The 17,148-nt window shown below is 43.8% G+C and overlaps 1 protein-coding gene and 1 long non-coding RNA gene across 7 annotated transcripts in view; one reads left to right on the top strand and one right to left on the bottom strand.

Annotated features, from left to right (window-relative positions):
• The window catches only part of SEPTIN10 (septin 10), a 51,148-nt gene that overhangs the window by 2,206 nt on the left and 31,794 nt on the right, over window positions 1–17,148 (bottom strand). For all 4 annotated transcript variants that reach the window (XM_055540229.1, XM_055540230.1, XM_055540231.1 and 1 more), the window contains 2 exons: window positions 10,732–10,864; window positions 1,210–1,397 (listed from right to left, as the gene is read on the bottom strand). In XM_055540229.1, coding sequence (XP_055396204.1) covers window positions 1,210–1,397; window positions 10,732–10,864 — 321 coding nt within the window. The remainder of the gene's footprint in view (window positions 1–1,209; window positions 1,398–10,731; window positions 10,865–17,148) is intronic.
• Window positions 1–17,148, top strand: part of LOC129623135 (uncharacterized) — a 32,263-nt gene that overhangs the window by 13,878 nt on the left and 1,237 nt on the right. For all 3 annotated transcript variants that reach the window (XR_008700373.1, XR_008700372.1, XR_008700374.1), the window contains exon 3: window positions 1,880–1,990. This is a non-coding gene — a long non-coding RNA (uncharacterized LOC129623135). The remainder of the gene's footprint in view (window positions 1–1,879; window positions 1,991–17,148) is intronic.

The raw sequence follows: 17,148 nt of genomic DNA, 5'->3' as shown, positions 1-17,148 counted from the left end.
GGATTTTGGTATCTTCCTGGAACCAGTCCCCCACAGATAATGGGGTGGTTTATTTTTTTAAATTCAGTGTATTCATTTTTTTTCACAAATAACTGCATGCCTTTTTGGTATCAGGCACTGTTCTAGGAACTGAGGGTGGATACATCAGCCAACAAAACAGATCCACTCCCTGGAAGAGCTTATGTTAAAAGATTATACATGAGAATTCCTTCTTCCCACAAACCTAACGTCCACAGGCCAATTAAATCCACTCCAAACCCTGTGGATTTAACTCTCCATAGTTCAAAAATGGAAAGCTATCACAGGCAATGTTATATTTTCCTAATTTTTTGAAGGTGACTTATAAAGAATTCTGACAATACCAGTTTGAAATACAATGTGGTGATAAAAGAAACCCGAGGACTGCCTTGTGAGGCCCAGGAAAATCTGAGCTGCCACAAGGTGGGCTGGATGCTCAGCAGAGTGTGCAAATAGGCAAAGTGAGGAGGACATTCAAGGGGGAGAAATACAGTAAAAAAAATACAAAGGAGGGAAAACCACCTTATTTTCTAAGACTTTGGTTACACTGATTTTAACACATACCCCAGACCTACAAGCCTTGGCGCCATCCTCCACCTGTTATCAAGGCCGCCCTGGCGCACGGGGTCCCTCTCTACCTTCCTCTGCATCTTTACGTCCACCAACCGTTTCACAAGCTCTGACATCAAAGCACAGGAGTTCCAATCGATAGCCTGGTTCCCTTATTAAAATAAAAATTCTCACAAAATCATTAGCGGAATTTGTTTAAAAGAAGTAAACCTAAGAATTAATTTTTTATCAAGTATTATCTTATGTCTCTAATTTCCCCAGGAAAGTATATAGCTTCTGTCAGGCATGAAAGTTGACAGAACTGACAGGTCAGTAGTTAGTAGACATGTCCTGGAGTGGACAGTGCCCTCAGGTCACAGACCCTCACATGTTGTGGCAAATTTGTGTTGTGTTCACTCACACATTCATGCAAACACTCACTCAGATGTGTACAGAGCACTAGACACGTGGCAGGTGCCCTTCTATCTGCTGGGGAATCCGCACACCAGGAGGGACCAGGGCTCTGCTCTCAAGGAGCTTTTTGTTTCAGTGCAGGAGACAGAGGGAAATAAGGAGACAGGGCAAAGAGCCGTGAAGAGGGGGCACTGAGGCTGGAGGGGTCAGACCAGGGGAAGGGCTTACTTCTTGCGATCCTTGTCCTTCCTCAGGTTGCTGCCTGGGGTCATAAAGGTCTGGTTCTGGTATATCTCAGAAGTAGCTTTCTTCTTGGAGAAAGCCATGATTTCTTCTTCCAGAAGTCTTCTCTTCTCTTCCAGCCTCAGCTTCTCCTCTTGGTGGACTCTTTTAAGGTGCTCAAACTTGGCCTGGAGCTGTGAAGCCAAGTGCGATTCCTGCTGAGGATGCTGTGTAGCAGCACACACCCACGCCTCTTGGCGCTGCAGCCCTGCTCAGGCTGCCTGCACAGCAACCAGGCAGATGTTCACATGTGGAACTGCTTTAACAGTAACTGACATGAGCTCCCATGCAAAAACACACGAGCAAAACAAAAACAGCCTCACAAACAAACCTCAGTTTTTTAAACATTTGACCTCTTCTTAGAGTTTCTCTTTAGTTGCTCTACACATTTTCACCAAAAAGCCTCTTCAAATAAAGTTTCTAAAACTGTTCTTAATAAAAGTGAAGGACATAAATTATAGAACCGAGTTATCAGAAATAGGGGAAAAAGTCCATCTTTTCCAAATAAATTTACCATGTACTATTGAAATAGCTGTTGGTTACAATGGTGAACCTGTGTGGAAAGCAGTGTCAGTTTAAATCAAGAACCTTACAAATCTGTTGTGTTTTTCCACAGTCATTCACCTTCTTGAAATCTGAACTAAATCAAACACTGTTGAAGACGTGTGTCACAGTCAGCCCTGTATCTGATTCAGCTGAGTGTGGACGGCGCAGTCTTGTGGACTTAGTAAGTGAAAACACCCACCTATAAATGGGCTTACGCAGCTCACTCCCCAGTAGTTTAAGGGTTAGCTGCCCTCACCGTAGTAGGATCTACACCATAATTGAGGGAAAAAAACTTTGTCTCTAAGAGAAATAACACTTTAAAATTCATTTATGCTAAATACACTCGATGCGGTCATTAAAATGAGTTTTGCCAAAGTTTAGAGATTTTAGATTTCCCTGGTTTAATTGTTGTTTATCTGAAAAAAAATCTAGGGACTTTGGCAGGTTCCTCATGAATCAGCTGTGTGCCAAGAATACAAGCACAGCATCTAGAATCTGCATCAAAAAGTCACTTTTTTGGGGGGGATTCCTGGGTCTGGTTTCATTTTCTATTATTATTTTTAGCTCTGGGCAGCAACCTAATGTGTATACAAAAAGTAGGACTTGGTTTATAGAAAAGATGGCATATGATCATTGAGGAAATACTTTGTTAAAAACTAGAGGCTGAGGGCAGAGACAGCAGAGAGCTACGCTGCTTCCTAATAAAATTCGATGTTCTGGATACAGAGGAGCTATCTACTGAGCCAGCAAACCTCACAGAAGAGTTTAGACAGAGACAGAATAGTGTTGAACAGGTGAGGTGAGGCCCAAAGACTCTTGTATTCCTGAGACTGTCACTTCCAGAGAGATCAGTGCCTTAGCATCTGCATGTGCCTTTATATATATATATTACATATAGCTAGGACATGGAGGCAACCTAGGTGTCCATTGGCAGATGAATGGATAATGAAGTTGTGGTACATATACACAATGGAATATTACTCAGCTATAAAAAAGAATGCATTTGAGTCAGTTTTAATGAGGTGGATGAAACTGGAGCCTATTATACAGAGTGAAGTAAGTTAGAGAAACACAGATACTGTATATTAACATATATGGAATTTAGAAAGACAGTAACAATGATCCTATATGCAAGGCAGCAAGAGTCAAAGATGTAAAGAACAGATTTTTGGACTATGTGGGAGAAAGCAAGAGTGGGATGATTTAAGAGAATAGCATTGAAACATGTAAAATAGACGACCAGTGCAAATTCAGTGCATGAAGCAGGGTATTCAAAGCTGGTGCTCTGGGACAACCCAGAGGGATAGGGTGGGGAAGGAGGGGGGTTCAGGATGGGGGGACACATGGGCACCCATGGCTGATTCATGTCAATGTATGGCAAAAACCACCACAATATTATAAAGTAATTATCCTTCAATTAAAATAATTTAAAAAGTTATAAAGAGTTGGTGGAGTGGCAGCTTTCTGAGCATGTGTGCACCCTCATGAATTGGGAAGAAGAGCAGAAGGGAGGGTAATGCTTGGAAAGGGAGGCTACAGGGCAGGTTTATTATATATTATGTGAGTAGAATCCAATCTCTGATTCCTTAAATGGAGGGTACATACTTTATATCCTTAAATATTCTGAAAAGCTGTAGAGTACTTCACATGTCATTCATGAGGTTGACGAGAAATTCCAGGAAAACTGTAAAGACAAAAATGGCCTAGAAAAGGGGGAAGGCAGAATCTGACCATTATTTACATTACATGGAGTTCACAGCTTTTGGCAGCGACAGTCCACTCCACATACATGAAGCACTGACTTGTGGCACCACTTTTCACTACAAGGCCTTTAATTCAGACACATTTTCAAATACTTGAAAAGTTAAAAGCAGGAGACCTTCTGTGCTGTTGAAACTACTCACTGATGTTCTGAAGCATCTGTGGCCACATGGTACACTGCTGCTGTCTCTTGTATAAGGGAGCTTCTGAGGGCGTTGTACATTCTGCTGTGCAGTGACCTTTTTAAAGTATCTATTTTTAAAAGTGAATACCAGAAACAACATTCCTTTCTTGCCAGACTAGCCAGTGTCTTTGACCTGAGTTCTGTACTTTGCTGGGGTCCCAGAAGTGTCTCTGAGAAGCACCCAGGACTGTGGCTCAGCCACACCTCGTATATATACTGCATATACTCACTCTGGACTCTCCAGGTCTGGGTTTTAGTGCAGCTGTATTTGTTTACTTCAGAGTATCTACAGTAATTGTGGAAACAGGAGAGGCATAAATATTAAGTGAACAATTAAGAAATAGACATGTGTGTGTGTTAGTTGCTAAGTGAAAAGTGAAATCGCTCAGTCGTGTACGACTCTTTGCGACCCCGTGGACTGTAGGCCACCAGGCTCCTCTGTCTATGGGATTCTCTAGGCAAGAATACTGAAGTGGGTTGTCATTTCCTTCTCCGGGGGATCTTCCTGACCCAGGGATCGAACCTGGGTCTTGAACATTGCAGGTGGATTTTTTACCGTCTGAGCCACCAGGGAAGCCCCAATAGATAACTGGGTGTTTACAGTTAGAAGACAGTTTCCAGTGAGGCTCTGTGTGGTGGGGGCATGATGGCTGAGCCAACTGCCCAACCAGGAAAGATTATTCTGTGTGTGTGTGTGTGTGTGTGTGTCACTCAGTTGTGTCCAACTCTTTGCAACCCCATGGACTATAACCTGCCAGGCTCCTCTGTCCATGGCTGGAGTGGGTTGCCATTCCCTTCTCCAAGGGATCTTCCCAACCCAGGAATCAAACCCAGGTCTCCTGTATTACAGGTGAATTCTTTGCTGTCTGAGCCACCAGGGAAGCCTACTTAACATAGAAAATTGGGAATCGGAGAAGGCAATGGCACCCCACTCCAGTACTCTTGCCTGGAAAATCCCATGGACAGAGGAACCTGGTGGGCTGCAGTCCATGGGGTCGCTAAGAGTCAGACATGACTGAGTGACTTCACTTTCCCTTCTCACTTTCATGCATTGGAAAAGGAAATGGCAACCTACTCCAGTGTTCTTGCCTGGAGAATCCCAGGGACGGGGGAGCCTTGTGGGCTGCCGTCTATGGGGTTGCATAGAGTCGGACACGACTGAAGCGACTTAGCAGTAACAGCAGCAGCATTTGAATGGGAGAAGGCAATGGCAACCCACTCCAGTACTCTTCTTGCCTGGAAAACCCCATGGACGGAGGAGCCTGGTAGGCTGCAGTCCATGGGGTCTCGAAAAGTCAGACACGACTGAGTGACTTCACTTTCACTTTTCACTTTCATGCATTGGAGAAGGAAATGGCAACCCACTCCAGTATTCTTGCCTGGAGAATCCTAGGGACGGGGGAGCCGGGTGGGCTGCCGTCTATGGAGTCGTACAGAGTCAGATACGACTGAAGTGACTTAGCAGCAGCAGCAGCATTTGAATGATGGTTATATACTTCACTTGGAGGATAAATATATACTGTACTTTTTCTTGTGTAAGAAGGGCTGTATGTCTAGAATGATGTGGACAGAGATGTAGAAAAGGTAACATTTAAACAGTGTCTTGACATGATATCTGTCCTGTGTATCCCCTGCTCTACCTATCCAATGTTCACCGCATCTTCAGCTAAGTCTGTACTCCACATGAAAATCATCCTAATGTATGCTGCTGCTACTGCTAAGTCACTTCAGTCGTGTCCGACTCTGTGCGACCCCATAGACAGCAGCGCATCAGGCTCCCCCGTCCCTGGGATTCTCCAGGCAAGAACACTGGAGTGGGTTGCCATTTTCCTTCTCCATTGCATGAAAGTGAAAGTGAAGTCGCTCAGTCGTGTCGGACTCTTAGCGACCCCACGGACTGCAGCCTACCAGGCTCCTCCATCCATGGGATTTGCCAGGCAAGAGTACTGGAGTGGGGTGCCATTGCCTTCTCCTCCTAATGTATACATAAGGTGAATTAGGAGGCATTTGTTTATAACCATATTGGCAAGGGTATTTTAATAATAAGGTCAGCTAATTCAGACTTAGATAATCCTGTGGGTTACCTGCCAGTGTCTTACTGATGAGCTAGCTTTGAATGTCCCAGTTTACCCAGTAGATACCTGGTTTATATCTGTTGTTCAATGTCATTACTAAAAAACTGCCTTTCTCTGCAAAACTGCACGAACACTGAGGATAAATTATATGGTCCTCCTTCATCTGAACTTCAATTGATGGTCCTTTTTTAAAAATGTTATTTATTTTTGGCCGTGCTGGGTCTTCGTTGCTGCATGAGCTTTTCTCTAGTTGCGAGCGGGGTCTGCTTTCTGGTTGCACTGTGAGGACTTCTCACTGCAGTGACTTCTCTTGTTGCAGAGCATGGGCTCTAGAGCAGAGGCTCAAAAGTTGTGGCACAAGGGCTTAGTTGCTCCTCGGCATGTGGAAGCCTCCTGGATCAGGATTGGAACCCATGTTTCCTGCATCGGCAGATGGATTCTTTGTCCCTGAGCCACCAGGGAAGCTCACCTGATGGTTCTTGAGTGAATCATCACTCACATAACTGCTGATGACGCCAGACGCCCTTCTTCACCAGACCTGACTCTATAAAGTATAGATGATAACCTACGAGCTTTGCAGGATGAAACTGGTCATGAGGGAACTTATTAATATTATTGTAATATGAATAAAACAGGCCCCTAATCTACTATTTGTAAGCTTGCATAATTATAAGTTGTCACTCTTTTGACAACTTTAAACTCATAACTTCATCATTAATACAATACAGTGTTTGAATCATTAAAAAAAAAAAACCTACAAAGCACCTAGTGACAAATAATACTTCTTTTTCTTTCAACCATTTGGTTACCCTGAATTTTCAGTTTACTTTTAAGTAATACACATTTGAGCAAAATTGTGCTTAGTTGCTCAGTCATGTCCAAATCTTTGCGACCCCATGAACTGTAGCCCGCCAGGCTCCTCTGTCCATGGGGATTCTAGGTAAGAATACTGGAGTGGGTTGCCATGCCCTCCTCCAGGGGATCTTCCCCACCCAGGGATCAAATCAGTGTCTCCTGCATTGGCAGGCAGATTCTTTACCATCTGACCCACCAGGGAAGCCCTTTATTATGTGTAACTCATGGATAATTATGAATAATTAACAGATGTTTTGAAGAAGTTAGCGAAGTGAAAGTCTCTCAGCTGTGTCTGACTCTGCGACCCCAAGGACTGTAGCCTGGCAGGGTACTCTGTCCATGGGGATTCTCCAGGCATAAATACTGGAGTGGGTTGCCATGCCCTCCTCCAGGGGATCTTCCCAACCCATGGATTGAACTCAAGACTCCTGTATTGTAGGCAGATTCTTTACCATCTGAGCCACCAGGGAAGCCCAAATATTCTTATGGGGGGTTTTAAAAATTAAAATTCAACTGTAAACCACTTCTACATCTTCTCCTTGGAGAAACTGAGAACCATGATATATGAGAGAGAAACTCTTACAAGAGAAGTGTATGCTAATCAGAAGAAAAGCCAGCACAGTTTCCTACTCATCACAGTCTTCCTCAATGTTTGTACTTCAAAATAACTTCAAGCTAGGCACTGTTCTCAAATAAGAGACGACACAAAACAGAACACTAAATGCAATATTAGACCTAAGATTGAATTCTGGTTCAAAAACAAAAAATCACCAAATAGAAAGGAATAACAAAAGATAATCTTGGGATGACTGGAGAAATTTGATTATGAACTGATGATCAGGTTAGATTGTGGCATTGCTATTACTGTTCTTAGGTGTAATACTGGTACCATGGTTATGGAGGAGAAGGCACCTGAGCTTCAGGAATGCATGACGTGCCTTTGATGTTTACACCAGCCTTCAGGCAGCCAGAAAAACATACACTCTAAAAATGGTGATATGTCCATTCTAAATCTAGGTGTGGGGATGGACATGGGTACCCTGTACTTTCACTTTCCCATTGTCTGAACTTTTTGAAAATAAAGATCAAATTATAGACAAGATATATTTGTACATTATTAAATTTACAAAACCACTTACTATTGGGTTTATTTAAATAGCAAGTACTATCAGAGTATTTTAAATAATAGGTTTGTATAGTTAAATTAAGCTTCCGAGGTGGCATTAGCGATAACCTGCCTCCCAGTGCAGGAAAAGCAAAAGATGGTTGGGAAGATCCCCTGGAGAAGGGCATGGCAGCCAACTCCAGTATTGCTTGGAGAATCCCACGGACAGAGGAGCCTGTTGGGCAATAGTCCATGGAGTTGCAAAGAGTTAATCATGACTGAAACGACTTAGCATGCATGCATATTCTCATGGATAATTTGATTACAAATAACTCTGCATTCAGATGGGTATATCTTTCCTTTTCTCCTTTGCCTTTTGCTTTTCTTCTTTACTCAGCTATTTGTAAGACCTCCTTAGACAATCATTTTGCCCATCTGAATGCAGAGTTCCAAAGAATAGCAAGGAGAGATAAGAAAGCCTTCCTAAGTGAACAGTGCAAACAAATAGAGGAAAACAATAGAATGGGAAAAACTAGAGATCTCTTCAAGAAAATTAGAGATACCAAAGGAACATTTCATGCAAAGATGCACACAATAAAGGACAGAAACAGTATGAACCTAATAGAAGCAGAAGATACTAAGAGATGGCAAGAATACACAAAAGAACTATACAAAAAAGATCTTAATGACCCAGATAACCACAATGGATGGAGTGATCACTTGCCTAGAGCCAGACATCCTGGAATGTGAAGTCAAGTGGGCCTTAGGAGGCATCACTACAAACAAAGCTAGTGGAAGTGATGGAATTCCAGTTGAGCTATTTCAAATCCTAAAATATAATGCTGTTAAGTGCTCCATTCAATATGTCAGCAAATTTGGAAAACTCAGCAGTGACCACAGGACTGGAAAAGGTCAGTTTTCATTCCAATCCCAAAGAAAAGCAATGCCAAAGAATGTTCAAACTACCGCACAATTGCAGTCATCTCTCACACTAGCAAAGGTAATGCTCAAAATTCTCCAAGTCAGGCTTCAACAGTATGTGAACCTTGAACTTTCAGATGTTCAAGCTGGATTTAGAAAAGGCAGAGGAACTAGAGATCAAATTGCCAACATCTGGTGGATTATAGAAAAAGCAAGAGAATTTCAGAAAAACATCTGCTTCATTGACTACACTAAAGCCTTTGACTGTGTGGATCACAACAAACTGGAAAATTCTTAAAGAGATGAGAATAGCAGACTACCTTGCCTGACTCCTGAGAAACCGGTATGCAGGTCAAGAAGCAACAGTTAGAACAGGACATGGAACAACAGACTGGTTTCAGACTGGGAAAGGAGTACGTCAAGGCTGTATATTGTCACCCTGCTTATTTAACTTCTATGCAGAGTACATCATGTGAAATGCTGGGCTGGATGAAGCAAGGCTGGAATCAAGATTGCTGGGAGAAGTATCAATAACCTCAGATATGCAGATGATACCACCATTATGGCAGGAAGTGAAGATGAACTAAAGAGTCTCTTGATGAAAGAGGAGAGTGAAAAAGTTGGCTTAAAACTTTTTTACGTTTTCTTAAAACTTCAGAAAACTAAGATCATGACATATAGTCCCATCGCTTCGTGGCAAATAGATGGGGAAACAATGGAAACAGTGACAGACCTCATTTTCTTTGGCTCCAAAATCATTGCAGATGATGACTGCAGCCGTGAAATTAAAAGATGCTTGTTTCTTGGAAGAAAAGCTATGACCAACCTAGATAGCATATTAAAAAGCAGAGACACTACTTTGCTGACAAAGGTCCGTATGGTCAGAGCTATGGTTTTTCCAGTAGTCATGTATGGATATGAGAGTTGGACCATAAAGAAGGCTGAGGGCCGAAGGATTGATGCTTTTGAACTGTGGTGTTGGAGAAGACTCTTGAGAGTCCCTTGTACTGCAAGGAGATAAAATCAGTCAATACTAAAGGAAATCAATCCTGAGTATTCATTGGAAGGACTGATGCTGAAGCTCCAATACTTTGGCCACCTGATGTGAAGAGTTGACTCACTGGAAAAGACCCCGATGCTGGGAAAGATTGAGGGCAGGAGGAGAAGGGGACGACAGTATGAGACTGTTGGATGGCATCACTGACTCAATGAACAGAAGTTTGAGCAAGCTCTGGAAGATGGTGAAGGACAGGGAAGCCTGCTGTGCTGTAGTCCATAGGCTCTCAAAGAGTTGGACATGACTGAGTGACTGAACAAGAACAACAAATAACTCTTCAGGCACTCTCATATTAGCAAGTTCATTTGTATTAACATTTCTGTCTTCTCTCAGAAATTTTTTTTTGTGGCTCTTCCTTTTTGCTCCTCAACTTAACTTAGAATCCATTTACTTAGATGCAGCCATCGCAGTTAAGTCTACAGAAGATACCTTAACTCAAGTAAAGGTAAAATTTATCCTTGAAGAACCACAAGCAAACAAAACTAAAGAGAACCAAACAAAATTCATTGCAGATAATTCTGTGCCAAGGCCACCCAAAGGCTACCTGGACCACCCACCTCCCCCAGGAAGCCTGACTTCATACTCAACAGCTCTGAGCCAACCACTTCCAGCAAACAACAGTGTGAGTGACTCTCAAAACTCAAAAGGGCTTATCAAACCTTAGCTAAAGCGTCTCTGCCTCCTAGTTAAGATAGTTGAAACCCTTCTTAGCAATGTAGTCCTCTACTAGCACTTGATAAACCACTTCTAATCAAAGACACTTTGTTCACAAAAGCAAAATTTTTTGTTTTCAGCCTGTGATTTTTTTTTTTTTTTTTGGTAAAATTCTGCATCCAAAGACTATGTGTTAGAATAGCTACTCTTAAAGAACAGCTCGTCTTCAAAACCACCTGTTAAGTCTTGAGATAGACCCCCAGGTTAATAGGACACCCCAAATAGAAATCACAGCAAACAGCACACTTGCCTCTCTCTCAGCTTCTTTCAGGATGGCTTCTTTCTCCTTCACGCGCTGCACAAATAGCTGCTTCATCTCTTCTTCCTTCCTCTGGCGCTCACCATAGAACTCATGTCTCTTGGCTTCGTAGGTCTCCTGAAGACTGAAAAGTTATTTGTGTTACTCTCATGTTAGCAACGGAGAAGGCAATGGCACCCCACTCCAGTACTCTTGCCTGGAAAATCCCATGGATGGAGGAGCCTGGTAGGCTGCAGTCCATGGGGTCGCAAAGAGTCAGACACGACTGAGCGACTTCACTTTCACTTTTCACTTTCATGCATTGGAGAAGGAAATGGCAACCCACTCCAGTGTTCTTGCCTGGAGAATCTCAGGGACGGGAGAGCCTGGTGGGCTGCTGTCTATGGGGTCGCACAGAGTCGGACACGACTGAAGCGACTTAGCAGCAGCAGCAGCATGTTAGCAAGATGACGTAGAAACCTGCAAACATTCAAACTTCCAGGTTAGGCCTCGTGACTGTCACCGCGTGTGTGCCTCCAGGGAGCCGCAGGCAGGGCGAGCCTACCTCCTTCAGGGAGCGCGGGTCTGTCTCTGGGGCCCTGCTGTGCCAGCACTCTCAAAAGTGCTCGTTTCACCCCACACGGGTTCCTCCATCCACCTCTCTGGACTCCTCCCCTCTATTTGTCACCACGTCTGATCACCAGGGTCTGGGAGTTCAGCCTGGGACCCCAACATCATCTCAGTCCAGGCTTGTTTTGATTTCTACAGACACATTGTTCAGCCCAACTTGGTCTTTGAGCTTTTCTGCCTTCACTGTTGTAATAATCTAATTGAGCTCTAGGATTTGAGTTCATCTTTCTTTCATTTTGTTCTTCCTGCCATTCCTCAGATTTTTCCACCAAAAACAGAGATCTTTTTTATCTTTTCCTTCTGCATTAGTTATATTATCTGCAAAATGAGAGCACTTTAGAAACTGTAGAATCCTGCAAACAGACCTCTCCTCCTCAGGTTTCAGGCACACATCTCTTGCTCCAGCCACTGCCTGCTGCCCTGCCCTCACTCTGCCCTGCAAGTCCTATCCCTCCAGGAATCCGCTTCTAGTCTCCCTGGGTGGAATCCCCTGTTCCCTCCACACACTTCCATGGCTCTTTGTTTATACCTCTTCCTGGGCATTCCCACCCCAACTGCATCTCTCTTCCACCAGCTCAGCATCTTTGTAATCCAGCTGTCCAGCAGAGCTCTCTGACACTGCAGTTTCTTCATAAATGTTCATCTAATGACAGAGACTGCAGGGAAGTAGGGCCATTGTAGCCCACAGAGCAGGGACTTCCTGGAACTCCATGGCAAGCGCCTCTCTTACCTGTGAAGTTTCAGAGGAACCACAGACCTCCCCACATGCAGAAGCACTGAGCCCTTCCATCACAGCTCACTGACAGAACGTCCCAATGTTTAACAGGGAATACAATAAACTGACTTAACCAGTGTGTCATGATTAGAAATTTCTACTGCTTATGAAAATACTTTATAGCTAAATAGATTTAAAATGTGATAAAATTTAGGAATTTTACTAATCTTGTCTAACCAGAGAAATAAATCTTTTACGGATAGAACTGTATACATTTAAGGAAAATTGGTCAGTTTTCATTCCAATTCCAAAGAAAGGCAAAGCCAAAGAATGTTCAAACTACTGCACAGTTGCACTCATCTCACACGCTAGCAAATGCTCAAAATTCTTCAAGCCAGGCTTCAACATTACATGAACTGTGAACTTCCAGATGTTCAAGCTGGATTTAGAAAAGGCAGAGGAACCAGAGATCAAATTGCCAACATCCGTTGGATCATAAAAAAAGCAAGAGAGTTCCGGAAAAACATTCTTCTGCTTTATTGATTATGCTGAAGCCTTTGACTGTGTGGATCACAACAAACTGTGGAAAATTCTTCAAGAGATGGGAATACCAGACCATCTTATCTGCCTCCTGAGAAATCTGTATGCAGGTCAAGAAGCAACAGTTAGAATTGGACATGGAACAATGGACTGTTTCCAGATTGGGAAAGGAATATGTTAAGGCTGTATTGTCACCCTGCTTATTTAACTTATTTGCAGAGTACATCATGCAGAATGTGGGGCTAGATGAAGCACAAGCTGAAATCAAGATTTCTGTGAGAAATATCAATAACCTCAGATATGCAGATGACATCACCTTTATGGCAGAAAGCGAAGAAGAACTAAAGAGCCTCTTGATGAAAGGGAAAGAAGAGAGTGAAAAAGTTGGCTTAAAACTCTACATTAAGAAAACTAAGATCATGGCATACAGTCCCATCACTTCATGGCAAACAGATGAGGAAACAATGGAAACAGTGAGAACTTTATTTTTGGGAGCTCCAGAACCACTGCAGGTGGTGACTGCAGCCATGAAATTAAAAGACGCTGGCTCCTTGAAAGAAAAGCTATGGCCAGCATAGATAGCATATTAAAAAGCAAAGATATTATTTTGCTGACAAAGGTCCATCTAGTCAAAGCTATGGTTTTTCCAGTAGTCATGTATGGATGTGAGAGTTGGACCATAAAGAAAGCTGAATGCTGAAGAATGGATGCTTTTGAACTGTGGTGTTGGAGAAGACTCTTGAGAGTCCCTTGGACTGCAAGGAGATCAGTCCTGGGTGTTCATTGGAAGGACTGATGCTGAAACGGAAACTCCAATACTCTGGCCACCTGATGAGAAGAACTGACTCATTGGAAAAGACCCTGATGCTGGGAAAGACTGAAGGCAGGAGGAGAAGGGGACGACAGAGGATGAGATGGTTGGACAGCGTCACTGACTCAATGGACATGAGTTTGAGCAAGGTCTGGGGGTTGGTGATGGACAGGGAAGCCTGGCATGCTGCAGTCCATGAGGTCACAAAGAGTTAGACACTACTGAGTAACTGAACTGAACTGAAGGAAAATCAGAGTAAGAAATGTTACACATTAGTTCTTACAGCTGAGCATGAGTGTGTGGTACTTACAGCATGTGTTCCAAGGAGCAACAATCCTATACATTGTCTTTAGGAGCAAAGTTTATAAATATACACAGTGTTCTCGATGATCACATTAATGCCTCTCATCTCAAGGAGGCGTCTTATTTCTTATGAGGTTTTTTTTGTTTTGTTTTGTTTTGTTTTCTGTGTTTGTTTTGGTCTTGTTTTAAAGAAGGCTCTAAATCAATCATGCCATCTTCACTCACATTTCAGTGGTGCTACACTGGACTGATAGCTTTTAAAGACATAACTTGGTTTATTTATTTATTTTTTTTTAATTTTTAAACTTTACATAACTGTATTAGTTTTGCCAAATATCAAAATGAATCCGCCACACATAACTTGGTTTAATTAATGTATCTAAATCATGTCAAATCTAACTTTTAAAATGTTCTCAGAAATTTATTTACACGAGCCCTTGAGTTGTTCAGGAGGAAAGTCAAGCCACTTGACAAAGAGAAAAGACCAGACACTTAAGAGAATAGCTGTGGCACCCTACTCCAGTACCCTTGCCTGGAAAATCCCATGGACGGAGGAGCCTGGTAGGCAGCAGTCCATGGGGTGGCAAAGAGTCGGACACAACTGAGCGACTTCACTTTCACTTTTCACTTTCATGCATTGGAGAAGGAAATGGCAACCCACTCCAGTGTTCTTGCCTGGAGAATCCCAGGGACGGCAGAGCCTGGTGGACTGCTGTATATGGGGTCGCACAGAGTTGGACATAACTGGAGCGACTTAGCAGCAGCAGCAGGGACTGGTCTGGACTCTCACTAATCCCTGTGGCACCTTGAAGAACAGGCACCAACACTGTCCTGCAGGGTTAATGTGCTGACACTCAGAGTGAGGTCATCTGCCCAGAGGGACAGAGTTAGCAAGGACAGAACTGGAGCTGGAACCTGGTCAGACGTGCTCCAAAGCCCACATTCGTAACCCTGATAAATCCTGCCTAAAATGATGCCTCAGCAGAAGGTAAAGGGAAGCACTGCTCTGATGTGCTCTCCATCTGTCACACGTGCCCACCATGACATGGAAGCTTACAGAGCCAACTGTAAGGACCCTCTCTTGGGACCTCATCCGTGAGCTTAGGGTCCAGCTCTCCCAGGACTGCTGAGCACCCCCACTTCTGCTGTAGGCCAAACACAGAAAGGGAACTACTTGCGAGTTCCAAAGAAACAAAGTGTATGACACAGAAATTTTGCCAGACACTTAAGGAACTCTAAAATACCAGACAAATCGACCTTCCAAACTCTAGAGCAATGATGATCAACAAGACTGTTATGTTCATCTAAAGTAGCTTAAGGATTTGAGGTTTATAAAAGCATGTTTTATGTAGTTTAAATAATTAAAGATCAGTTAATTAAGACCTTAAGGGTACACACAATGCCATTACCTGAACCTCATGACAAGCACGAGATTGGTGTGGGTAGACTGGGACATGAATCACAACTCCGCACAACCAGTCAGTGAAAGGAAATGAAGATGCTGCAGGGAGGAAGCAGCGTCTTAAAGAGAAGAGGTCATCCAGACAGGCTCATTTTTCTAGTTGATACAATATCGAGGGACAGATTTTACATGCCAAGCAAATTAGTGACTGCTGTTGCACACACACGAAGTAAATGGGAAGATTCCCCAAAAGACAGAATGTAAGTTCTTAAAAGCACACTCCTGAAACCCTCCTAAGACCCCAGACTAGAAAGAATGACAGAAGTTTTATCAAACAGTGTATCCACAAATGAGAAAGCATGAAGAGGAGAGATACTGTGCATGCCTGGCCCAGGGAATCTTGTCTCATTAGGACCACAGGCCAGGGCAGAGTAGAGGCCCACCAGCTCCTGGGCAGCAGGCAGGGCACCCCCTCCCTGAGTGGAGTCCTTATCCTTCCTGCTTCTGCCATCCATCCTCTTCTAGCAGCCTGTAGCCACTGCTCCTGCCCTCTCACCTACCATCCACTGAAGAGCCTCCTTTCCCATTCTCCACCTGTCCAGTGGACAGATGCTTCCCAAACTGAAGAAATAACTAAAAGAATGGCTGTTCACCTTGCCTGCCCACCACCTGTCTACAGTTGCATTGCTATTCTACTTCTCCCCACAGGAGGTGTCTTGGTGGGTCAGCCAGTCAGGCTCACGCCCACCCTTCCAAGACATGGGCACACGTCCTAAGTTGGGCCCATAAGACATTTCACTTTCCTGGAAGAAAGACTGGAAATGGTCTGTTCATTCTTCCACTCCAGCAGTAGAATGAAACAGCTGGTTTTCTCCCTTCAAACCTGCAAGCCCTGGCCAGCACCGTAATCATGACCGACATGGCCTGCTCTTCTGAGAATGGCAAAGGAAGCGACTGAACTATATTGCACTGCTGTGCAGCCACAGACAACCCGGTCCCCCTCAACATGGCCAACCTCTCCCTTCCTGAGTCCATTAAGTTCACCTTCCAGTTCCCCTGGAAGGGTAAACACGCATCTGACCACCTCCCCCCGCCACCACCACTACCAAGCCCCTGTGTTTGTGCTTGGATGCCCATAGCAGCCTCCCGCCTGGGTCTCCTTGTGCCACTTCTGCTCATCATAACAGGGCAGGAGCATCCTCCTCCCGCCCCACCCTGGGGCCCTCCACAGGCAGGGTCTCTCTATCCCATGGTGCACATCTACCCACTGACCAGCAGGACATACCTGACAAAGGGCTGGATGTGGATTTTGACTTAAATGTGATTCTTAGGTTCCATATCCAGAAATTCCGAGCCTGTATTTCTACATCACCCACAGGTGACTGATAACTGATCTATCCCTCTTCTCCTTCATGCACACAGAGACCCCTGTGTAACCTCAGACTTGGAAGAATGAGAAATGAAGTCTCCTCTGGGAAACACTAGGGATGCCAGTGCTGGACAATTTCTCTTCAGCAGAGAAAATCACTTTACTAGAACCAGTCTGTTATAGCACGCCCAAAATTGGTGAGGAGGGTGAGCTATATAGAATTCTTAGTTTATTACGCTGCCAGAGCTAAAACACTCATTAATCTGTAGAATGGAAAAGTGTTACGTTTAGCCTCACCTGATATTAAACCTTCCCAAAGGTCACATGCAGTGGCAGCTGGCTCTGGGGCTCCCCCCTCCCATGGTGTTTGCTCTGGTGCAGACAGGACACCAGGGAGGGGCTGCAGAGTCAGAATGAGATGCCGAGGAACCCTTGGTCCCATAGCAGATTTAAAACAGTGCTGGTCCTGAGCAGAATTGTTTAGGAATGTGACATAAAAATAAACCTGATTTAGCATGTTTTGCATAGTTCAATTTTTAAAAAAGACCTCAGGAGTGTAGCAGCATATAAAATAACAAAAGAAGTTCCAACAACACTTGATGCTCTAACCACTGAGCCAGTTATAGTTCCTGTAACTTGTGGTAATATCTTTAGTCTAA

Source organism: Bubalus kerabau, chromosome 11 (genome assembly GCF_029407905.1).
Source record: "Bubalus kerabau isolate K-KA32 ecotype Philippines breed swamp buffalo chromosome 11, PCC_UOA_SB_1v2, whole genome shotgun sequence".
In the NCBI taxonomy this organism is placed as follows: Eukaryota; Metazoa; Chordata; class Mammalia; order Artiodactyla; family Bovidae; genus Bubalus; species Bubalus kerabau.
The sequence above is the reverse complement of the archived record's forward strand: the minus strand, read 5'-3'. Positions and strand labels throughout refer to the sequence as shown.